This window comes from Periplaneta americana, chromosome 9, assembly GCF_040183065.1.
Source record: "Periplaneta americana isolate PAMFEO1 chromosome 9, P.americana_PAMFEO1_priV1, whole genome shotgun sequence".
NCBI classification, from domain to species: domain Eukaryota; kingdom Metazoa; phylum Arthropoda; class Insecta; order Blattodea; family Blattidae; genus Periplaneta; species Periplaneta americana.
This window is the reverse complement of record NC_091125.1, coordinates 50,603,418-50,629,734: the sequence shown is the minus strand read 5'-3', so window position 1 is coordinate 50,629,734 and position 26,317 is coordinate 50,603,418. Positions and strand designations below refer to the sequence as shown.

The 26,317-nt window shown below is 35.4% G+C and overlaps 1 protein-coding gene across 1 annotated transcript; it reads right to left on the bottom strand.

Moving 5' to 3' along the window:
* Nucleotides 1-453: 453 nt before the first annotated feature.
* On the bottom strand, nt 454-25,565 carry LOC138705911 (uncharacterized). Its single transcript, XM_069834669.1, has 5 exons — nt 25,390-25,565; nt 25,090-25,244; nt 10,654-10,858; nt 6,295-7,387; nt 454-697 (listed from the first exon to the last, which is right to left on the bottom strand). The coding sequence occupies exons 1-5, from the start codon at nt 25,439-25,441 to the stop codon at nt 586-588; spliced, it is 1,617 nt and encodes a 538-aa protein (XP_069690770.1). The 5' UTR covers nt 25,442-25,565; the 3' UTR covers nt 454-585.
* Between the last annotated feature and the right edge of the window lie 752 nt (nt 25,566-26,317).

Below are 26,317 nucleotides of genomic sequence, written 5' to 3'. Positions count from 1 at the left end.
GAATTTTGTAATACATAACAGTGTACCCACCATTTGTATATTACTTTCATTACATCAATAACCATCTTACTGTACACTCTTACCATTTTCATAAGAGTATTTCCATTTCCAGAGAAAGAGAGAGCAAAGGACAGTGTGCTAAAGAAAGCAACCACTGCATCATATTTAAAATTCTTCATAACTGTCAACACCATAAAAAATTATAGATGTAAAATAAATCTTCACTGCTATAATCTAATAAAATATAGGCCCATCAAATTAATGTCAGGAATAAATTCACAGAGCCGAGGAAAGATTCAAAGCATCTGATTCCATTCTTCAATTTCAGTATCAGAGTGCACTATATCCATTCAAACCTTTTTTTAAAACGATTAAGTGAATTACACAGTATCGATTTGTTTGTGCAAAATGGTAGACCAAATATATCAGTCAAGTTGTTCCATCATACTACTAGATGCTGAACGGCAAGTTGATTACATTCATTTGCAAGAGATGTGAAGTTGCAGCCTCTCTTACCTTACCTCTGGCAGCTCATACACTTAATAAAGCTCTGGCCTTTCAAAAGAGGGAATGTTACTTTGGTATTTATTCTTCTTCTGAAGAAGTTGAAGATGTAGAGGAAGCTGGCATACTGCTGAACCAGTTTTCTCTCGCTCCATGTAATGAAGCAGCAGGCGTTCCATGCAATGGCGTAGATCTATAAGAACAAATCATCAATGATAATATCCCTGACATTACTTTTTTTTTTTTAGTCAACTGTCCGAAGATAGGTCTGAACCTCACAAGTAATACCAAGACGGCACCACTTATGAGACAACTAGGCCAGGAGATAATGGGATAGGGTGGCCAGTTCCTTTCCCCCTCCATTGCATACATCGTTGACTAGCTACATATTACACTAATCACACTTCAGGTGTATACAAACAATTATTCTTTCTCTGACACATATCGTCAAGTAAAATGTACTACCTGATAATAGTAGATGTACGTATCAGCGAGAACCTCAATCAGAGGACAACATTTACATTAATGTCAGTAACTGAGATACTACTGTAGCATGCATGCGCACACACACAAAAAAAAGGTCAAGTGTACTCCTGAAAATAAATATAATTCAAAGTGTTGTAGGACCATTACAAATAATAAGTGAATTTCTTTTTCCTAGTTATGAAACTTTACTATTAATTTATTTATATATTTACTCAAGTTTCACGAGCTGTCAACTTTCTTGATGAATATAGGCATGTGACACGTAAAGACAAAGAGAGAGAGAGAGAGAGCTGAAGCTAGTCTGGAATATCCAAATCTTCAGTACAGAATTCTTCCTCTTGCTCATTGGGATTTCCATAAGGTCGGTTGAGGTTTTTTCCGGGGTTTTCCCTCAACCCAATACGAGCAAATGCTGGGTAACTTTCGGTGCTGGACCCCGGACTCATTTCACCGGCATTATCACCTTCATATCATTCAGACGCTAAATAACCTAGATGTTGATACAGCGTCGTAAAATAACCCAATAAATAAATAAAAATAAGGTCGGGTGTAACAAAAAACCACAAAGCAAAGAAAATTGTTGTCTTACTTTCATCCTATCACCAAATAGTTACTCACTTTTTAAATGTACGGTGATTATTCATATGGCGTGAATTCGTAACTTTGAACCTGAACTGAAATAAAAATCAAATCACTGCAAACATCATTCTTCCCCACATCCATCAAAATGTTGTTGACATGAGTCAGAAGTGAAGAAAATGACCACTATGGTGTTTGATAATAGCACAGACTAAATTATTCGTGTAAAGAGTACTGCTCAACATTAATTTCTCTATTAAAACACTGTGTTTGGAAATTTTCCATAAGTGATCATAAGGCCCAGATTTATATGCACCAAAATTTTAGAATAACACTGACAAGGGATGCTTTCAGACCTTCCGACGAAAATCGCCACAAAACTTTCTGGGCTGAACAAGCATGAGGCCAAAGTAACTGATGTGAAGTGTGGCATTTCGCAATCATTTGCTACCCCTAAAACAAGGCATATAAAAGTAGGGTTCGCAACTGTAATGTTTGTAGTCATAAGTTATGAAACACGCTGTACCCAAGAGACATGATGTCATTTTGTGATAATACACATGCCTGGTAGGTCTCCTGTGAAGAGTAATACCAAGCTAGTCTATCATTTGACCTTATTCTCTATGTAAACAAGTGATATATGACTTTTACATTCTCAGTGTGTGTGATAAAACACGAGAGGAGTAACACCTTTGTCCAACAGTGATTGGCCTTATATGAAAGTTTAAAATAGTAATTTAGTTAATTACACAATAACTGTTTCCTAAGCAAACAAATGCATAGTGATGTTAGGCCTACTTTGGTTAATAACGGGAAATGTTTAATATGAAATAGAGTGCACAAAAATGGATGAGATCATGTACTGAGAATCAGTGGTGCAAAGCTGTGGCCAATAAGCTTCATTTCAGTCATGTGCTATTGTTTACTGTAAGATTATTCTAACAGTGAAAAGATGATCGAGAATGCACTGAGTGAGCTGTATGCAGACGTGTAAGTGGCAGTAACAGTACTGAAGGGAATCACTGAATGACAAAAAGACATGGTTTTTATCTTTATAAACTAAACCAAGTAAAAATATTGTGACAGCCGGGATACGATCTCACGACCGGCAGAAGGAGGGCAAGGTAGGCAGTGGCTCGGTGCGGCAAATGAAGTTGCGCGCGCATCTGCTTCCTGGGGCATGTGCTGTGGCGTAGAGAGGAGAGGAGAGCCGGCGACTGCGGCAGAGTGGGAAGTAATGCGCCTGCAACTGAGGGAAGAAATCCAGAGAATTCGAGAGGTGCCATCTTCTGGACATCCGTAGAAATTTCCAGCATCGTACTTTCCCGAAACTATGGTTTAGTTATAAATATGACACGCGAGTGAACTGCAGTTAGTTTGTTGCAGTTGCAGTCGTCAATTTTTGGTCAGCCAGTCAGTGTAGCAGTGAAGCCAACTTCGAGACCGGAGTTCGACTTGTGTGAGGGCAGCTGTGTGAGTGCAGTGGACCGCAGTTGGGGGACCTGAGTTCGAAGTTCAGTGGACTGTCTCTGAAGGTCTGGGGTTCGAGACACTGTGAACTCGAGTGACTGAGCTAGAAGAACTAGCCAAGGCAAACGAACTGTGAACTGACAGTTCTGTGTTTTAATAGTGCTGTGTGAACATTAGTTAAGATTAGCAGTACATTGTTGTTCTCAACAATCCAAGTAAATTGTCATTGACGTCTGTGGAGTGCAATAACGAATACTGTGTTGCTGTGTAGAGTGGAAATCCCATTGTTGACGGGAGTATTTAAATTCAATTATAGAAAGTGATTATTGTTCTTTTGAATAAAAGTTACATTCTTGTTTTGTAATAAAAGTTACAATATTAACTTTTAGTGCATATAAATCCAGGCCCTAGTGATTATATTTACTGGAGTAAGATGTGCTCTCTCTTAATGACAACACAAGGTCATGTTATCCAGGATGAGAATATTGTGACGAATTACGAAAGGGAAACACATGCTCTACAGTCTGGATATGAGTCCATTCAACTACAACAAGTTTCCTAACAGAAAAAATCACTCAACCAACATTGTACATAAATGCAGAATCAGTCCTATATTAAGCCTGCAGAGAGGGAAGGGGAGAGGAGAAGAGGAGAGGGGAGGGAAAAGGAGAGCAGAGAAGAGAGGTGATGGGAGGGGATGGGGAGAGAAGAGAAGAGAAGAGAAGAGAAGAGAAGAGAAGAGAAGAGAAGAGAAGAGAAGAGAAGAGAAGAGAAGAGAAGAGAAGAGAAGAGAAGAGAAGAGAAGAGAAGAGAAGAGAAGAGAAGAGAAGAGAAGAGAAGAGAAGAGAAGAGAAGAGAAGAGAAGAGAAGAGAAGAGAAGAGAAGAGAAGAGAAGAAAAAGTAGTAGAGTAGAAATGGAGGTCAGGGTTATTTTACATCACATAAATCTAAAATAGGAGACCCAGAGCTTTACTTCACTCCTGGAGAAAGCATGCCCTCAGCTAGATGTAAACTCACAATCATCAGCTCCAATGACTAGTATGGTATCCACTAGACCATGGAGGATGACCAGAGATACGAGAAAGAACAAGATTATGCAGAAGGGCAGAGCAAAAAACGGACAAGAAAATTTTGCATCATTACAAGTATCTCCTGTTGGTTAACAACCATGTTCTCAGTCCCTTGAAAAGTCTGTAAACAAAGTTGAAAGATCAACACAATGTTCTAAAAAGAATGCAGCTATACTTGTAAATAAATGGTGAAACATTTGCTCAGAAGTTTTTTCTTTTTTTGTTTCGAACGTATCACAGCCTGAAGGCTTTATTGTGCTCACCAGGGTTGGTAAACATCAAAGTATTTTATATAGCAATGCTTTCAACTGAAGAGATTATTCAACATGAAAATTCAACCTGAGCAAGAAATGGCCAATCAAACATTTATAGTGTTAATTTTTAAACCATATATATTTTACTACACATTTCTACTAGCAGCAAAAAAACATAGAAGCAATAACTTATCTTCTTCCATTAAAACTTCACTAACATCAGCCTTATTGGCAGATTCTGCATTACTTGTCAGAACACACAGTAACAAGCTAACACCATCCTTGTCACTTGTTAAACTTTCAATAAATAGACTGTAGGTAACATGTGAATCTTTCTTCAACACTAATCATGCACAATGTACTGCATTAAAGACACACTCGAATTCTAAATTACTTGATTGCTGTAACAAGAGAAAAACATCGTGATTGGTTCATGTAGTCTTTACTAACAAAGCCAACACAAAACAATAAAACCTGCTATCCTGTAAAACAATGGCAGCAGCAGTGGTATACTACTACCAGTTCTTCCAATGGTGGACAATAAGGAAGGCAATACAGATTTAAGATGTTATATATAAGATGAATTTAAATAGATTTCAAGTATTCTAGGAATTATTCCTTTTGGCCAAATATTAAAAAATTTAATATAAATGATATGGGTCAAGTTTCTTCTCCACATATGACAATTAACATGACAATTATATATAGAAACTGATGTTGATGCCTTAAGAATGGAAAACGAAAATGGCTGTGAGCAAATATGTAACACTCCAGGTGTATTCAACAGAGTACGACAAATTGCAGAACACAGGTTCAAAGAATGCATAAAAATAGTCTCATCATTTTCTTGAATTCTTTTTGTAACAAAATTGTCTGTCTTGTGTTTACTTTGATTTCATTTCTGTTAAATTTCATTTTGCTAAACTGCATTACTGGTACTTACCATATTTCATTGCATAATCACTACATTTATGCTTTTTTTATTGAGTGAAAATACATGGTGCGAACATTACGTGAAGAATAAATTAAAATGATAATGATAGGTCACATCACTTTCAGTGATCAGCTTCCATGTAATAGTACATCTCACTTGACGATATATTGTGTCAGAGGAAGAACAATTGATTCTGATTAACAACATTCATGGTATTGATGAATCACATTTACCGGTACATTTACACAATGAAATATGGTATTCTGTTGGATTGTTTATTAATTGTTCAATACTTGTATACCTATAGATTAGTAACAAAAGAATGAATTGGAACAAACACATAAACAGAAAAAAGGACAACAGATCAGTGAAAATAATGTATGGATACAAAAGAGATCTTAAGAAGGCCGCAGCTATGATGAATATAATCATACCCTGGAACTGAAATGAATGGGCACACAACAAGCTATCAGCTTTCAGGAGTAGAGGAAGAAGAAAGAGAACATACTTCTAGACAATAAAATCCCTTCTACCTCAAAAACTGTTTCTAGCTCTATGTTTATATGAACTTTAAACATTTGGACGATAGGAATACATCTCTAACTAGGACCTATAGGAGAGAAAGCCATGGTTTGAGTGTTTTTTTTTTTATTTTCAATGTAGCCTACGTTCATAAAAAAATTCTCAACAATCTGAGTAACATCTCCTTGTAAGTTACATATCTATATAATGTCAAAGTGACAGTAATCTCAAGGTTTAATTTTATTATATAAAATAAGACAATCCCTGACAGCATTACCATCCTTTAACACATTTAAGTGAATATGGTATTTAATATTCTGGAAATTAAAATAATTTAGTCTTTTTCCAGATTCTACAAAATGAAATATGAGGAAAAAAGAAGCAAAACTAATATGTGAACAGTGAAACCAGACCATACATATTCAAAGCTTAAAAATGCAAAGAAACATAAACGACTAATTCTTGATATACTAACCTCAATCGTCGTGTATGAGTAGGCAGTGTGAGGGATGTGCGATAATATCCCTGCTCCTCAGTATCATAGTCCTGAGGACGCCGATGGAGTGTCATGGTTTCTTGTGGCGAGGTAATGTTGGGCTCTTGATCCAAATAATATCGGGATCCGTGGGTACTTTTACAGTTCTCACATTCGCTTCGATAATCATCATTATCATCAGGTGGGAGAGGTGGAGGCAGACATTGATACGAGCAACTACACGCAGCACTGTCCAAAGAACTCTTATTCAAGTCATTCAACCTTGGGTTACTAAGTCTTGTGGTATCGTTGTCCTTACCCACAGCACCTTCTGAGACGGATGCAGTACGCAAGGATGGGTTGGTATCGCTGATGGGAACTTCTGGTGCTGGAATGTTCACAGTTGTGGTGCAAGTCTTGCTCTTCCCGGGGACGGCAGTTACACTGGGATTGAAACATTCAACAGGAGACAGAGAAGAAGGTGGACCAATCAGAACATCTTCATAAAATGCATCTGAACGTATTGCAGCTACTGCCCCTTCTTCCTCCGCCGTCATTGGGAGGGGTGAAGGTATTTCCATTATTCGTGAAGAACGTCTCGATTCAACAGGTGGAAGAGATTCTAAGACAACATCGGCTGAACGGGATCTGGAAGGTTCTGTGGTTTCTGATGAGCGCTGCTCCCTCCCAAGGGTAGAACTTGTTGGTTCAATTCTGAAGCTCCCACTGGTAGCCAAATTGATGGGAATGGTTCTATGTCCAGTCCCCGAACTAATCAAGGTGCTGCTTGCTCCTCCATTGCTGATGACACTATTTGAGGATGCCACTGCAGCTGCCAGGGCTGCTTCTGCCCTTGCTGCTGCGACAGCTTCTTCATAAGGAGGGGGTGCCTCACCTCGAGGGAAGTAATTGCCTGGCGGTTTCCACAATGGATAATGTGCTGGGGGTTCCTCATAGTGGAACTCTATATGGTGGTCCTGGCTGCCAGCTCCCAAGTACCCCATGCTTCCAGGCAAGTATGCTAGGCTACCAGCTATGTAACCAATGCTGCCCAAACTGCGCTCATCTTCACTTAGTTGCCGATTTTGACGACCTGCAATTATTTAAAAATGTAGATTAAACATTCCTTTAATAAACAAGAGTTAATGTTTTTATGATAGATGATATTTTCCATATTGACATACAGTGAAATCTACTTTAAGTATCTACCAGATGTTGTTCTCAAGAATGGCTATTATTACAAGACATCACTAAACTAAGGAATTTTAGAATGTGGAAACTGGTATTAATTTACCGTATAATTACCTATATTATGTTTATTATTACATATCAGTATACTGTACATATATAAGTTATTTTCTTATTTAATGTTAAGTCAAAACAATAAGCATATAGTACACAGAATTTTGAACAAATCAAATATTTCTTCAGTACGAGCTACTTTCTATTTCATACTTCTACATTTCCTTTAATCAGTACTTTTCTTTTTCAGCCAGCAGAATACTCAATGAATGTGTATACTTTATAAGCAACAATACCCTTTGAACTGACAGGCAGTTCTTCGGTTTTTTGGATCACACTGCCTCATTCATTGTCACAGAAAAACTTCAAAATTTCTTTGTTGGTAGGTAAAACGTTCAATATCTTCGCATGCAGTTGCAGGATGAAGCTAGATTACAATGTCATAAATGAATGAGGTTCCATAAAAATAATATTAACCTAACCATTTTCAATAGAATAATATTTCTTACAATGAAATTTGACAGCTTCTGAAATTTGAAGCTTTGAGATTTTATATTTATTTTCCTATAGGTAGAGGAAATATATTATTCAGGAGTATTTTGCGGCCAGTAAAGCACAATCTCTAAAAGTTGTCTGACTGTTAACTGCTGTTGGAAATTAAATGAAGGGACATTTACACAAGTCATATGGAAAATAGATTTTCAGAAAAAAATTATATGTAACTTACTAATGTAACCGCTGAGTGAAGATGACCTTTTCGGTAGATTTCATTGCATTATCTTTATTTCTTGTTGTTAAAAGAATAAGATAAAGTATATAATTTTCAAAATAATTATAACACCACTATTTACATGATGTGTCGACTTGAATACACAGAACAAACATTTTAACTAAACACAATCTTACAGGAAGACAAACTAACAATAATAGAAATTAGCTTAATTTCATTACAATAAATATTACAAGACTATGATTTTCATCAAATCTTCATCAACAACATCTAGTGATTTTTTGCGCGAAAGAAACATAAGAGCACTGAAGTCATCAATTAACGTACAAAGATTGCTTCGAACTTGTTCTGAATCATTTAATTTTATTTCAATATGGTATACTTCGAAATCTGATGGTGTTACAAAAATAGCAATGATTTCTATACATTTTTAAAATGGTTGTCTAACATCCTGCTACCAGTTAAATTTCTGTCTTTCAATTGGTTCATAATAATATGTTCAAATTCTTTAAGTACCTGTACTGCTTAAAATGTGTTCCAAATAGAAATCATTACAACAATAATAACAATAACACAGTGAAGCTTTGATGATGATGATGATGATGATGATGATTATTATTATTATTATTATTATTATTTGCTATTTAAATCATTAAATTCGACTATTATCGAAATTCTGTCAACTACATTTTTGCCAGACCTCACACGGGTACATTTCTCCTGGTTGATTAAATTAGCACAATCTCAAGCATCGAGTCATGCACCCAAGAGTTCCTAAATATTGAGAGTCTTTTTTTTTTTAGTACATTATTTTACGACGCTTTTTCAACAGCTTAGGTTATTTAGCGTCTGAATGAGATGAAGGTGATAATGCCGGTGAAATGAGTCCGGGGTCCAACACCGAAAGTTACCCAACATTAATATTGAGAGTCACATGGCCAAGCCTATACTTAAGGGTTTTTAGGGAATTCATAATCTTCACAAGAGATTACAGAAGAGTTGAATCATATCTGTCAGTGAAGCTGATTGAATGTTTTCAACTAGAATAGTGGTATTATTTTACACAGAACTCTTCCCCCCCCCCCAAAATAGGGCTACAAATGTTACTTCTTTAGAAGTTTAAATATGATAAATAATACTTGTGATTTCGTGGCAGGTAGACAACTTGCGCACAAACCCGGAACACAAAATTCTGCATACATTAGAACAATCATCAATGAAAAAATAAATACAAAACTTGGAAAAATTAGCAGTGCCTGGACAATTAAAGCAATGGAAGCTCATGATAACATTATGGTGAAAATGGAAACTTGCAGAACCAGTTTTCATTAAATTTTACAGTAATTCGGCCTATTAAACTTTTCTGTTAAAATTATATGACATATCTATAATAGATTTAATAATCTTTTATTAAATGAACTTGATGTGACAGAGTTAAGGGATATTCTTATAACACACAATCAAAGATGTTATAACCTAAAATAAAAATATTTGTTTGAGAGTAGGTTTTATTTTTGAATCGAAATGTTGCTTAAACATGGGTTTAAATATTACTGTTGTTCCAATACTCATCACAGTTTTGTGGAACAATAATTAACAATAACTGAAACTTCACAGTGATTTTGCTGAAAATATCTACTTTTATCAATGATGATAATATCTTTGAAAAATATTGGAGTGCAAGACGTCAAATGACTTTATGTTGTTGTTGTTTTCTAATGCCAGGCGTTTGACAAAGTCATTTGACCTCTTGCACTCCAATATTTTTCAAAGATATTACCATGACTAGCCACTGAAGCACAGATTTTGAGGTGTTCCGAATCCATTTCTTGGTTTGAGTTGCACAATGGGCAGTTAGGGGACTGATATATTCCAGTTCTATGCAGGTGTTTGGCCAAACAATCATGGCCTGTTGCCAATCTAAATGCAGCTACAGACGATTAAAATGACTTTATTGTCAAACACCTGGCATTAGAAAACAACAACTTTTATCAATGAAACCATTTGTTTAAACGTTTTTCTTTTATTATTATTATTATTATTATTATTATTATTATTACTGTCTTTTCAATCATACAAACAGGTTTATTACAAAACTTTCTGCAGAATGTGTAGTCATTATTTACAATAGTTAATTAATTTTTATATACAAAATTAAAGCTGGCTATATAATAAAGTAATAATTGAGCATTGGCAGACTGATGATAGTAATAATGTAAATTGAAGCACTCTGGAAAAATAAAAAAATACTCAAAGAAGTTACCCTATAGCAGGGATCTTTTAATCATGCTATAAAACTAACTTAGCATTACAAAAGTGAAATATTTTGAGAAAACTTTGACAATCCTTTGGATGTTATTAAACACAAACACAAAGAACATGATTACCTCGTATCTTCCGTTGTCGAAGGCGATGAATGAGAAAGAAAAGAAGAGACAATGATAAAATTGCTGTGACAGCACTAGCAATAAGCCGCAGACCTAGGTCAGTACCACTGTCAGGTCCATTTCCATCAGATGATGTTTTGGGTAAGGTATCATCCAAGCAAATGAATTCACAGCAAGAATTGCCTACACGGAATGATTTACAGTCCTATAACAAACAAGACAAATCATACTTATTTAATCAACAATATAATTGATAAATATAGTATGTCTTTACCTTTGTACAGTAGTGGCAAAAAAACCAGACCGATCCTTGTAGCTGATTTCAGAGTCACAGATCCAAATTTTGCTAGTCACAAAACACATCCATCTTGTATAATTAATTGTAACAATGAAATTTATTGCATTTGTTCGATTCTTACTGTATTTTGTTTTCTTCAGTGCCTCAAACTTACAGACGAAAAAACTTTGAGAGTTTTATTTTCATCTGGCATCAATATTACATTTTCTATTCGGCAAAGATAACTGCGTATTTTTACATTAAATAGCAATACATACCTCTGGCTTCACTATCCATATTGAAATTACCACAGTTTGACACAATACACAGTACAGAATTCTTTTATATCAGCTACAAGGATCGGTCCGGTCTTTTTTGCCACTACTGTACATATGTTGTGTGTGTATGTGTGTGCACGCACGCGCACGCACACAACCGTGTGGAAGCAATAAAATGATCATACTAAAAATAACAGGGAGTAGCACAGTAAATATGTATACAATTGTGATTGCATGTAAGTGGATGTAGCAGTTCAGAAATGCATTCTATTACCAGATTCTTAAACTTTTTTTCGTTTACTTTTTTAAATTCTATTACATAAAAATACATTTGCAGAAGGAAGATAAAACTTTTCACAGAATAGTTATACAACTAACTATAATCACATCATTCTTCATGATTTACACATTTTTTACTTCATCAGCTACGTAGGGTTGCTTCACAGTTCAAGCTGTCTCCAATGGTTGAAATGTACTTCCAAAATTTATATGGTAATCTATAATTCAGGAGCTTGTGTCCAAAACCAAATCCAGCAATGCAAATTTTTCAGGAAGTGAAAGAAACTGAAATCGTCACTCACATTAATACTATTAATGTAATATTTTGTGAGGACATTAAGGGACCATCTACAAATTAATATTGTAAATCAGATTCTGAGTTGCACAAAATGCCCTCGAGCTACTGTAAAAAATCTGTAGGACTTGTTCAGTTCTGATTGACAGAGTTGAACTTGTTCAGCACTGATTGAAAATGGTTTGGACATGTTCAGTTTTGGTTAAAAATAAACACTACTAATTTATGGAATACAAATTTGTCTCAACTATTCAGAATTTTATTGAATTACCATTCAAGATGTAGGCCTATCATCTAGAGCTTTCCTGCCCTCATTATTTTTTTGTATGATACATAATAAAAGTGAAATTCGTTATATTACTGTAAACAATTAAAAATATCAGTTATACAATAGTCAATACAGATTAATACAATGATTCAAGTAACAATACTTGTGATTTAATTCCATACTTTATCTTCATAATCTATTCACGCAAAGCTGTATATGAATGTAATGTATATGGAATATTTTGATTATATCATTAATTTACATATTTTAAATAAAATTAACTTCGAAACTAGCAGTTCGATTGAGTTCAAAATTTGCACACACCTTATTCTTAATATAGGTATCTAACAAACAGACAAAAAATTAAATAAATCGAATTAAAATTATGAAGATTTCAAAAACTCAGTTCTAGTTTTAGAAATATTTTTATGTAATCAATTTCTTCAGTTCTGGGTCTGCATTTTCATATTATGTGAAAGCAAAGATTAAAAATTAAAATATTAGAAAATTGTTGATAAATCTTTGTTGTTGAAATAACAATGTTTATAATGTCTTTTTTTCTTTACATATATTTTATTTCTTTCTATATCTCTCTTCCGACCAACAGATGATCACTTTCTGGTTCCGTAATTAATTATACGGACAACTGATAATTCCATTGTTTTTTTTTTTTTGTAATAACTTTTATTGCATTTAAACCACAGATTAATCTCTTTAATAACTGAATTTCTCACTCTCCTGCGTTCTCACAAGAATAGTCAATACGACACAGAGACAAATGTTAGAATCTTCCAACTATTCAGTTCTTATACTATTCAAAGTATGAAAATGGAAGAAAATGTCAGATCCCAGATTTCTTACAAAAGTAATGCAATCAACAGCCATTATACTAGAGCAGAGGTGACACGAAATGATGATCAGTCTGTTTTCAAGGAGAAAATAAAAGAGAGTTAAGAGCCAAGTGTAGATTGCTCACCTGTGAAAAGCTAATTCTTTTGGTTATTCCAAGGGCTCAGTTAGTGCTCTCTACAGAACAGATCCATCTGGTATTCCCAAAAAGGGCTTGGGATAGGTTATTCACCTCTACACAACAGATCCATTTGGTATTCCGAAGAGGAGTAGGGGTAGGTTACCAACATCTATACAAAGGTTTTTCGAAGACAATGGGTAAAAAAGGATCTGTTTAATTTCGGTTGAAAAAAAGAGTACATTGGATGATATACATATAGGATTTGCTTGGTATTACTGAAAATGTGTTAACATTTTACTTTCCAAGTTACTTTTGGACGTGCTTGGTTTTGACCGAAAACCCATATTTCAAATGCAATTTTGTATGGAACTTATCCAAGTTTGATTCAAAATCAATGCAGATATCGATAGAATTCAGTAAAATTATAACGAAAACATCATAAACTCATTTTCGTAAAATTATGGACTTGTCTGGTTTTGGACGCAAGCTCCTCAATTGTTTATTCTGGCTTATCATGTATTCATTCCTATCTGTTCCCTTTATTTTGTTATTTATTTCGTTTATTTTTCTCTGATTTAATTATTTGTTTCCATATCAGTTACGAACACTTCTAAGGACTGGGTCATTCAATTATTTTGTGACAAGAGCTGGAGAGGGAACAGCCTGTGGTCGGATGGGAAAGTGGGCAGGCAAGGCTAACCGGTTTTGATCTGACTCTCATATGATACAGTGTTCTTTGAACAGTGCAAGCAACTACACATTTACAGTCTGCTAAGAATAAATGGTGAATAATAGACTTAATTATTCTACATCTACATATTCCACATGTCCATACAGAATCTGCTTATGCTGTCAGGAGATTATTTCAAGAGAAATTCCCAGGTGATTGAGTTCCAAGTCGTGGTATGATTCATAAATTAATTAATAAATTTCAGGAAATGGGAAGTGCTCCAGATAAGAAGCGGAGAAGGTGATATACAGTGCTCACAGAAGAAACTCTTGGAAGCAATAGCTTATTGGCCGGCATAATTCCTGCCACAGCTCTAGTCAGATGATAACTGAATGACCTAGTATTATATCTTTTCATTCTGTTGATATTTTGTTTTGTATCTCTTCCAATTCCCACGTTTCACTTACACATATGTAATAAAGTTGCTGTTGTCATATTCTTACAAAACTTTAAAATTGTTTCTTTCCACACTTCATTATTATGAGATCTTCTAATACAGATATTAGTAAAATCATATTTTTGTATTTTTTCTCTCTCTTTTCGATCCAAATACTGTGTGTAACAAAGTGTAACTCTTAAAATTTTTAATTTACTAACTTGCTATGTAGGATTTTCTATTATTATTTTGACTTTATATAATATAACCAACTACAGAAATCATACTGTTTATTTTATTTTATTGGGTTATTTTACGACGCTGTGTCAACATCTAGGTTATTTAGCATCTGAATGATATGAAGGTGATAATGCCGGTGAAATGAGTCCGGGGTCCAGCACCGAAAGTTACCCAGCATCATACTGTTACCGAAAATCTACTCTTACCTAAATTAGCTATTAACCAATGTGTTGCATAAAGAAGTATGACTTCGAATAATATTTATTCACGCAATATAGAGGCTCATAAACGTCAGTAAGACAATATAATATAGTGCTAACAGTAGTAAGAGGAACTTAACTAAAGAACACCTGATACAATTGCAAAAAAAAAAAAAAAAAAAAAAAAAAAAAAAAAAAAAAAAAACTTTAACAGAGACCTTCACAGAATCGATCATGACTATTCCCTCTAAAAAGAAAACTAATTCAATTAAGTGTCTTATATTAATAACATGAGAACACCTTGATGAACAAAGATAATACATGAGAAGCATTGTTTCGAATTGTATTAAATAACACTGAATTCAAAATTGTGTCTGATCCGATTTTGTATAGAAAAGCATGTTCTCTACAAAAATACGATACCTGCTTAGTTCATTTCACGTTCTGTCTAATGGCTTTGTAGTGCTGAAATACAGGAATCGGATCAAAACATAATGGATGATTAAAAATGAATGCTTCAAATTGTATTGTGACAGCGACGTGAGATTCGAACTCACGACCAGCGTCCCGCAAGAAAGCAGATCGTGCGGGGACGGCGTGCGGCGGAGAGAAGTAAGGGGAAAGGGCCTATGCGGCGAGAGAGTGGAGAGAGAGAGTGCGCGCGCATCTGGTGCTGGTAGAGAGGAGAGGGCTCTGGATTTTTCTGGAGTGCCATCTCTAGAGACGTGTGGAACTTTCGAGGCTACGTCGCTGTGGTTATAAATTACGGACGCGAAGGAACGACAGAGTTTTCAGTTATTCAGTCAGTGAGTAAGCCAGAGCAAGCAAGCCAATCTTGTGTACCGGAGTTCGACTCGAGTGTGCGTCCGCAACTGTATCAGCATCCGAAGGCCTGAGTTCGAGTGCAGTGGACCGCAGTTGGAGGGACCTGAGTTCGAGTGCAGTGGACCGCAGTTGGAGGGACCTGAGTTCGAGTACAGTGAACTGTCTCTGAAGGTCTGTGGTTCGAGATACTGCGAACTCGAGTGACTGAGCTAGAAGAACTGTGAACTGAGAACTGATAGTTCTGATTTGTAAATAGTGCTTTGTAAAATTAGTTAAGATTAACAGTTCATTGTTGTTCGTAATAGTCCAAGTAAATTGTCATTGCCGTCAGTGGAGTGCTATAACGAATACTGTGTTGAGTGAAAATTCTATTGTTGACGAGAGCGTTTAAGGTGAATTGTAGAAAGGAATTATTGTTGGAAGAATAAAATCCTATTGTTGAGTGGAAATAAAATTTACAGTATTAAGTTCCGATTCTGTTTCTGTTGAGTTTATTAACCTACAGTATTCAGTCTTTCTGTCACTCATATTAGCAGCAATGAACACATTCATCACATGAGATTGAGATGAACAGGATAGCAGTTGTGTTATTGCAGTAATAATGGGTAGTGCCAGCCTACAGGTGAAAGGGCAATCAAAAAAAAAAAAAAAAAGATGGTAAAACAAAGGGGCAATTTTATAAGGAAACTCAGTGAGAAATTGTGTTGAGATCAAGATCCACATTTAATCTAGTTTGTGACTCTTTGTAACCATAAAGATGGTAGGTTCAGATGTGGCAATACTGCAATATACTGTATTACGCGATGAAAGCCAGAAATTTTGTATACTCTGTATGAAATAAAGAGAATCAAGATCTACATTTGTCTAATATATCATATATTAAATCACTAAGATGCTGTATAATGGGAACATACTTTAAAAATAAGACCAAATGAAATGACATTATTGTCAACAATAGCTACATGAGCAAAATTCAATTATAAATTTAATAATTCTTTGACATGTTATAAAATTCTTTCAACAATTAGCACACACACTGCAATAAATTTTGTTTTTATAGACTTCATTACAGTATGATAATCTGCTAGTCTCTTAACATGTTCATAATTATTCATATTTCAATTTCACTAGTAGGCTACTCTCAATGTAACACCGGTTTCACTGCTAGGTATAACAGAAAAAACACTACTTTCTAAGTGAAGATAGAAAACGAAATGCAGCCAGTTTGCACTAAATTCTTCCATAAACTGTTTGGAATTGGCCAAACCAAACATAATTCTATCACCAAGGCTGCTAAGACTGGACAGGATGTAACAGGTAGAAGAGGTGATAGAAACATTTTTTGCAAAGAGAAATAAAGTGAAAGAATTTATATCACAACTACAGGTACCAGAATCTCATTACTGCTATAAAAAAAAAAGCCACAGCTGTATCTATAGCTATCATCAGAATTAAATACCAACAAATTGTTTAAAATGTACAATTCATATATATATATATATATATATATATGCGTATGTGTGTATCCAATGCCTACCCACTTCACTAGCATGATTTGGGTTCTGCTTATTGTGGACAGATGGCAGAACTGTGACCCATTTTCTAGTTGTACACCACTTTGGCAGATCACGCTGTACATGATGTGTATCTGTGGAGAGTTATGTCGTGTACTAGGGTGAGTGTATGTGTGAGTGTGGAATGAGTGATGATGATGAAGATGAGGAAGGAAGAAGGGGAAACCCGGTGCTGGCATGTAGCCTACTCCTGTCAAATAGCGCCAAGAGGGCCGCCAGGCTTAACGTCCCCATCTGACGACGAATCACTATCAAGAGTGACATATATATGCCTTCTCTTCATATGCACTGCAGAGAGATTTGGGATTTAACCCAAGCATATTGGTGCACAATCTAATGATTAGAAGTTGTGCACCGCCATCTCTCCTAGTCCCGAGGTAGAAATTTTACATGAAAATCTCTGACCCCACCGGGAATCGAACCTGGGCTGGCTAGTCTGGAGGCAGACATGCTACTACAGAGCTAACTCGGCGGACAAATATATATATATATATATATATATGGTTCTTCCAAAACATATTTTCCTCCCACTATAACATTGGGTTCGGAACTCTCAGAAATGATGTATGCAGTTACTGCAAACTCATGAATTTTCAAATAAAGTCAGAAAATGATAAGACCACACAAAATCGTATGTTTGCTGAACTAGGTAGTCATAAGCTCCTGGCTAAGAACTTCTATTTCTCAATGAAGCAACGTCCTTTGGTCACAATGTAATTTTATTACAATATGTAGCAAGTGCAGGACAGTTCCTAAATTGGCCATAGAGGAGACTTACTATAGCAGACACATAGAATTCTATGCCCTCTGTGTGACTGATCTGGATACCATACAGCAAATTCTTTGTCTGGAATGAAAGGCAGGGAGAGGAGCAAATGAAGTGGCATGTGTGACTTCTTTCCTCGACGAGGTTAAATTTAATAATTCCATAACATACATTTGGCTTTTTGCTGATAAAGGTTGGAGCCAAAACTAGAATATGCATGCTGCGCATGCCCTTGCCTTTTAGTTCCTATAGAAAGCTCTCTACATGTTATTCAAAGTATCCTGATCTTTTCTGTATGAGAGCATTCGTATTTTCCGAAATATAGTGTGTTCGGAATAAATGAATCGAAATAATTGAAAAGATTCTATGTAAACATAAAAAAATAGTGATGCCAGAAGAGTAATCGACATTTTTCTGTCTGTGGAAACTGTTAAATCTAAGGAGACCATTGGGTTGTGAGAGATTACAAGAGCCTCACCACAGTGTTAAAAAATGTGACTGGGATACAAGATATGAAGGCTATTTTCTTAAAAAGGACCACAGAGGCGAAAAATTGTAAGTAACAATAAAAATGGAACCCATCTTTAGAACTTATGACCCATCTAAATAATTCACTTCACTCTCAAAACGAGGTGCTAGAATGAACTTACTGAATGCATCTCGAAAATTAATGCTATATCACACATAAGCCTCTAACAGATGCTAAGAAATATATATATATTCGAAAATTAATGGCAACACTGTTAGTATTCAACTTCCCTAGCAGTGACTAACATAAGGTGGTAGTATGAGATGAAGTGGTGCCTGATATGTGTTCTTTTAAGTTATACGATAGTGTTCTCATTTACACTCTATATGCAGTGATTGTAATAATAAGACCAGCAATAAGCAGAAAGTGTCTAAATTTCTTGAATACCCATTTCATTATGTTTTGCTCGTTGCCATGTGGCTGCCCAAGAGTTTAATTTACTTAACAGGTGGAAATGGGTAATTCTGGAGCATCCTCCGTATTCTCCAAATATGAGTCCCTATGACATGACCTTTTCCTTAAGATAAAAGAACCACTGAGAGGGGTACATACATAAGTGTTCTGCCCATTGTCCTCCACTGCAAACCCAGCATTCTTCAATCTTTCCTGTGTTTCGCCTTCCTTCTAGTCTCTGCATATTAAGATCCATATATCTTAATGTCCTCTATAATCTGATATCATCTTCTGTCCCGAACTCTTTTCTCATTCACCATTCCTTCTAGTGCATCCTTCAGTAGGCAGTTTCTTCTCAGCCAGTGACCCAACCAATTCCTTTTTCTCTTTCTGATCAGTTTCAGCATCATTCTTTCTTCACCCACTCTTTCCAACACAGCTTCATTTCTTATTCCATCTGTCCATTTCACATGCTCCATTCTTCTCCATATCCACATTTCAAATGCTTCTATTCACTTCTCTTCACTTCGTCATAATGTCCGTTTCTGCCACCATACAATGTCACACTCCTCACAAAGCACTTCACTAGCCTCTTTCTTAGTTCTTTTTCCAGATGTTCGCAGAAGACACTTCGTTTTCTATTAAAAGATTCTTTTGTCATTGCTATCCTCCTTTTGACTTCCTGACTGTAGCTCATGTTACTGCTTACAGCATCCCAAGTATCTGAAGCTGTTCACTTGCTCTACTGCCTCATTTAGTATTTGCAAGTTTACCTTCTTTATTTTTCTTTCAACAACCATGATCTTCGTCTTGTTTGCATTTATCTTCATCTCATACTGCTCACAGCTGTCATTTAGCTTCAGTAGCATATCCCTTAGTATAGTCTCCTTTTCTGCTAACAATGCCATATCATCAGCAAATCTTATGCACTTTATTCTTCTTCCTCCTACTTTCATCCCTCCTATGTTCTGATCTCCAAGTAGATGTTGAGCAGAATAGATGATAGAGAGCATCTTTGTCGCACTCCTCTCCTTATTTCACTTCCTTCAGACATTTCTTCTTCTATCCTGACTTTGACTCGTTTCATATAAAGGTTACTGAACAGTCTCCTATCTTTCCAATCCACGCCTATTTTCTTCAGCATGTTCCTATCCACTCTGTCAAACACTTTTTCTAGGTCCACAAATACTATACACACTTCTTTATTCTTCTCTAGATAGCTTTCACCGATTGTTTGTAGTAGCCTAATTGCATCCCTTGTACCTTTTCCTTTCCTGAAGCCAAACTGCTCTTCTTCCAACTGTCCTTCCATCTTAGAATATAAACGTCGATTCAGTATTTGCAAGAGAATCTTCGCCAAGTGCGCCTGTCACTATACTTGATGCAACTGGGTGGATTAACTTGGCTTGAAAGACAGTAACAAAGGATACAAATAGAAACTGTTTCCTGAAAGCAGGATTTCGCACTAATGACAATGAAGTCGAGGTACAAGATGATGACATTGAAGAAGTGCAGGAATCTATTCAGAGTCTTCTAAACCAGGCAGGACATGAGAACATTGTAGCCAGTGAGTACAAATTGACTAACAACAGTGCAGATGTTGAGGACAATTTGTTGGACATAAGTGAGATTATGAAGGATGTAAGAGCAACACAATCCAACAATGTGTGTACTGGTGATAGTGGTAGTGACAGTGATAGTGAGAGTGAGAGGGAAGGTGAAAAAGATGATGATTTGACCTCTGAAAATTCTATAACAAACTATAAATCAGCTTATCAGATAGTAGAGAAATTGAAGAAATTTGTGATCAATCGTAGTGATATTGAAGCTCTTCAATTGATACAATAGTTTCAGGCTACTTTTGAACAGAAAATAGTTAGTGCAAGGTGTACTCGACAAAGTAGCCCGTCTGACTTTTTAAGAGAACTTCGTAATGCTGCAGGCCTACTGCACAGTATTTTTAAGTTGATTGCATAACTGTAGACCTAGAATAAAATTGCATAGCACAGTACTGTATTTTCCTTTTTTGGTCTTATCTACTGTAGTTCAAAGTTGTAAAGAATTTACTGTAGTGTACTGTATTTAGAATGAAACTACAATAACACTTTCATTTAAAACGTGAAGGAATACATAATGCATGTAATAAATTTATTGTTAGATTGGGGAGACTCCCTCCCAATAAAGGACACCTCCCAGATGTGGACAGATTGTTATGTCCCTTCAATGTCCGTAAATGAGAGGTTTCACTGTATAGAAGTTTCAAGCAATCATTGAGATTTCCTTAAAACCCCTGTCATTTTTTTTCTCTGGGCTTATTTAATAACATGCTTCTTTTGTTGCTAGTGAAACATTCTTTTCTCACAGCATTATCACAGAAGACCTTTCGCAATGTTTGGAATTAGACTGGGACACACAACAAAACAATGATACAAAGATTAGAATGCAGACGTGACCTCTGTCTACTATTAATTGAATAAATGGTGAGGAAAAGGAGGAAGAACTATCTCAAGTGTACTATTGACAATGAGCATGCATTTCAGAATGATTACCAAGTCCAGAATGTGATTACAAATAAATTTTCATATGACAAATTGACAGACCACTTCAAAAGGAAAACAACTCAAAATGCAAAGTTTCGAGATAACTGCATTTTAAAGTTTCATGTTGCTGAGAAAAATCCAAAGATCATTTAAATTACTCCATATTCTGTTCATGTTTCTTATATAAGCCTACTATAAGTTCCAATTAGAATAATGTTAATTGGATTTTTCACTGCAATATGAAACTTTAAAATGCAGTTATCTCAAAACTTCGAATTCTGAGTTGTTTCCCTTTTGAATTGGTCCGTCAAAATATTGTATATTCAGATCCCTATATCCTGATTCCCTTGCACTCAGTTGCTTCTCTATCTGTCAGCTGAAATTCTCCATTCATCAAACATAGTGTGATCGCCAACAAAACCTTTGAGAATTGCGGTATACAAAGCAGCAGTGAAGATAATATCTCTATATTTTCATTCTATATGCAATTTTCTTAGGATTTTTGTGCCAATAGAGAAAGTCCTATGTTTCAGGCAAAATAATCTTTGTATTTTCACAGAAAGAAAGTCAATGACAAAAACTAGACCTAGGCTATTATAAACTAGGCCTATAAATCAAAACACTACTTTCACCGCACTGCTTATAACATGATACAAAAACATGCCTTAGAAACCTGGAAATATCAGTGGTTATAAGAAATATCAGGAGAAACATTATAGAAAACCATAAAACCACAAATGACACAAATATCTATCAAATCTTTCATGTTTAGTGTAATTTTGCAGCAAGAGCCCATACCGAACACAGAAGAGAAGAATATGTTTACAATTCAACTTAACAGAATCACCCATTTGTAAAGTCTGCAACAATGAACCAGAATCTCTAAAACATATAGGCCCTACTTCTAGACTGTATCTCTGTACAAGATATTATAAGTTAAGAACTACTTAAATTCATTTCAAAATTGAACAATATCTCCAATCAATCGACCTTGAATAACTTCTGTCAATCAAACATTTAACTTTATGCATACATTCCTAAGTCTATTTATGTTTAGTTAACAGTTCAAAGACTGGTTGAACCTCAGAAGTTGATCGTGAAACAAGCGGGTCTGGGTTCAAAACCTGGTTGGGACAATTTACTTGATTGAGGTTTTTTCTGAGCTTTTCCCTTAACCTATTAAGAGAAAATGCCGCATAACTTTCAGAGCTGGATCCTGGACTCATTTCGCTGGCATTATCACCTTCATCTCAGTCAGATACTAGATAACCAAAGCAGCTGAAAGTGTCGTAAAATAAACCAATTAAAAAAATATCTTGCAAGTGACACCAATAAGGCATCACTCATGAAGCAACGAGGCCAGGAGATAATGCGATAGGGTGGCCAGCTCTTTTCCCACTCCATTGCACACATCGCTGATTAGTAACATATTTAATTAATCAGACTTAAGATGTATACAGACAATACTTGTTCTTCCTCTGACACATATGGTCAAGTGAAATATACCGCCTGATAATTCTAGGTCAATATCCCTCCTCTCCATTCATTGCATACTTCTCTAAAAATTTCATACAAAACCTCACAAGAAAAGGTTAATAATTAGTAGTAAGTTTACTTGTATATATTTAGTTAGCAGCTAAAATCCTGTATTGGCAATCAATACACTAAAAATGTTTAGTTAATTTCGTTTCCTTTATAGTTATTACACTCCATGGATTACTTTGTTAAAATATGATCAGCCCCATATATTTCGGTAGTAATACGCCCAGGGGGCATGAAAAAATTTTTCCCTTCCTCCCACCTCCCACAAACTAAGTGAGGCAAATCTTAGACATTTAGAAGTCAAACTGTACAAAAAAAAAAGTGCATGTAACAATTTAACTTATGTCACTACTATATCTAAAGAGGCATCTATGAAGTAGGAATATACCGTAAGCGAAACATTGAAGTGAGGATGACAAAACACGATCATTAATACTTAGTATTTTTTGGGCTTGTGAAAATTTATTTTCAGCTGGATTTGTTTTCTCAAAATTTTGCTTTCCCTACAAATTTTCCATCCCAGGTCTGGGCCCTTGTGGCCAATAAGTAAATGCATGTATCGCAGCTCAGTAAGAATGTCAGGAACTTAGATGTGCTTGCCTAGGTGAGGACATACTGTATGGTTTTCCTCATCAGTTATTGCACTAATCTGGCATTACACTGTCAATGTCAGTCAGCTGTCTGAATTGTACGGAGAAATACGTATTTTTAAGCATGGTTAGATACACTGTACAAGAACACATTTTCCTTGTTGAAAAACACTAAAGAAGATGTCAAACAAGCTATATTTACGCAAGTTTCAGCAGTACTTTCGAGAGACTTCACAACCATCGAAACGTTATATTAAATTATTTATTAAATAGCCTAAGTTAACAGTATGAAATAACACATGTAATAAGCAATATTAACGAGGGTGATTTGTTAAATATACCAGAACTTAAATACATCTCTGCAATGTAAATTCAACAGAACGTAAGTTTATGTTCGGCATTTTGGGAAACTGCTACGAAATTCGGCAAAAATTCGCTTCATTTTCTTACATAAATAATTCACTAGTTACGCGAAACATCACTCGCTACACTGTAGTGCCATGAGATGGCAGGAGTGCTGATCTCTTGAATTTGACTTTCTCTGTGCAACCTGAAATGTAGTATCAACTGCATCAATAATTTCATTTGTTGGAGTTTTAATGTTCATTTTGTTTAATTACTGATTATTTTTTTCGCAATAAAGGATTCTGTTTATTAGGTAATGGAAATTTGATTTGGCAGGCCTAATTCTATTTTTGTAGCTACTAAGTCACTACTTATATTCAACAGAATACAAAAAAAAAAAAAAAAAAAAAAAAACTGATTGCAGACAGAAATGTCACGAACCATTAGTACAAATGTTTCATAAAGAATACGAACAATTATTTAGAGCCTATACTTAACATAGGCTATTACTGTTAACTTTTCTTTTCTCCTGCAATTATTCTTCACTTGACTTCGAGGTCAACTACGCTTTGGAAAGTATTTCTTTACAATTGCGTTATCACATTACAGTACATAGACCTATATATTTACGTATTTGACTTCTAATCGAGACACATGTATCATATAAGTTACAAAAGAAAAATTCAGTGGCGACATCAATTTCATAGCAAAAAATAAGGGCGGTAAGTTGCTGTGATAGTGGTGCCCAGTGAACTGTTAGGATCGCATCTAAGCTTTTGGTATGTACATAAGATCGAGTACACCCAGTGACAGGTTAGGTTAGGTTAGTTCAGGTTTTTTATATGCCTTGCATATACGTATTTTGATCGGTAGGTGGATATCGACAAATATCCGCTTCTTTTGGTAACACAATTGTAAAGATTTATCCTTAAATTTGCCATAAATTAAATATTATAATAAACTAATCATTCTGGTAAATACTACTATACATTAAATTAGTGTGTGGTTATTGTACCTTAGACAGTACCGATACTGTTGCCAAATATTTCAGAGGCGTATTAATCACCATTTACGAGGATATATTGAAAAGTCACCTTTTCAAACTTCATTATAACATCCGTAACAAAAAATTCACAATACAGCTGGCAAAATCAGGGAAGCCTGTTATTATAACTGAATGGACAGATTGTACGGTGATTCAGTCCATCCCAATTTTTCACACTAAAATTAATGAACTGAAACATTACCCATTTCTGGTAAAGTTTAAGAACATAACCTATAATTCATAAGTAAACAAAAAAACATGCTATATACAGGCCTAGCTTCTTAATTACAAAATTTGTCTAGTTCGCTAGTGACAAAAAATTATGGGGCATCCTTATGATGTGTGCAATAGGTGTCCTTAAGCCATATACTCACTTGTGGTGGAGAACACAGAACAGCTTTGCACCACTTAGGGTTGCCATTATCACATACACATAAAGTGCATGTGTCTGGACCTGGTACATAATGCAAACCTGGTGCTATGGTTCGGCCATGGAGATCAGTACACTCCCCAGATAAGCCAACAACAGCTATAAAAAAATCACGGCAGCAAAATAAATACAGATGTTACAATACGTCAAAATGACATTTACAGTCTACAGGCAGCATATCCTTTGCAAAACAAACAAGGCCTAGATTTGCCCTACATCACATCATTAGCCTGTAATTCTGTACCTGTAAAACTCAACGAGTAAGAAACACCAAGTAATATCAGTCTAGTGCGCATCTTTATATTCTGTTTCGCTTCATTGTCTTATAAAAATTCGTTGTCACAAATTAAAAAACACCCATAAGCTCGACATCACACTCGAAGCGCACATTACTTCAGCTGACACCGGAAGTCACAGTTGAAAATGATCGATTAGTAAACAAGGCCTCTTTCAATAATTCCTGGGGTACTAGCGGTACTAGTAGTATGTCTGACCTGTCAAGAGAAATCTAGCACTGCAATGGGACACAGATGAATAATAGCAATACGCAAGTCTGATAATATTTACTTCATAAAAGTAATATAAAATCGCATGAAATTGAACAGAATAGATGTGAATGATAATATATGGCAAGTGTATTTGAACTTACAGCGTCATATAAAGCAGTTATTTTTTATTATAAAAGTAATATTGATAACGAACTTTAAATAGAGGTGGAATGTATATTTTCTCATGAGAAGGGGAAATTTGTATTTATTTTCCCTCATGATAACAAAAATAACTAAATTTTCCCTGGTAAGATCGTAATTATGAACATACGCGCCAAAAATGAATTTCCATGACAGTCGGGAGAACTTTCCAAGAATTAAGAATTTTATTACTATGATAAATGTGCATTAACGATAACTTGGTGCCTATAGACTTAGATTTCGGAAGGGCAATCTCACCCTATACGCGGCGAGATGGCTTTCTAGAACAAAAATTAATTTATTGCTGTTTCCTCTCTTCTGAATACATTATTGCAGCATATTCTATGATTAGAACTCAAAACATAGAATCTCAAATTCAAACTATGAACACATAAGGATCAAAACAGTACCGGTACTGTATTGCATTTTCGTAAGCTTACCATACGTCTCATAAAAGACTGGACAGTCCCCTTTTTTGGCCTA

What these genes read in the sequence shown, in the direction of transcription:
- LOC138705911 (XM_069834669.1), bottom strand. Translation starts at nt 25,441, where the DNA reads ATGCGCACTAGACTGATATTACTTGGTGTTTCTTACTCGTTGAGTTTT. An exon ending in TTCTGTGTTCTCCACCACAA is followed by an intron (nt 10,859 to 25,089) that starts GTGAGTATATGG and finishes TGTTTGTTATAG; the next exon opens with GACTGTAAATCATTCCGTGT. An exon ending in TCGACAACGGAAGATACGAG is followed by an intron (nt 7,388 to 10,653) that starts GTAATCATGTTC and finishes AAATAATTGCAG; the next exon opens with GTCGTCAAAATCGGCAACTA.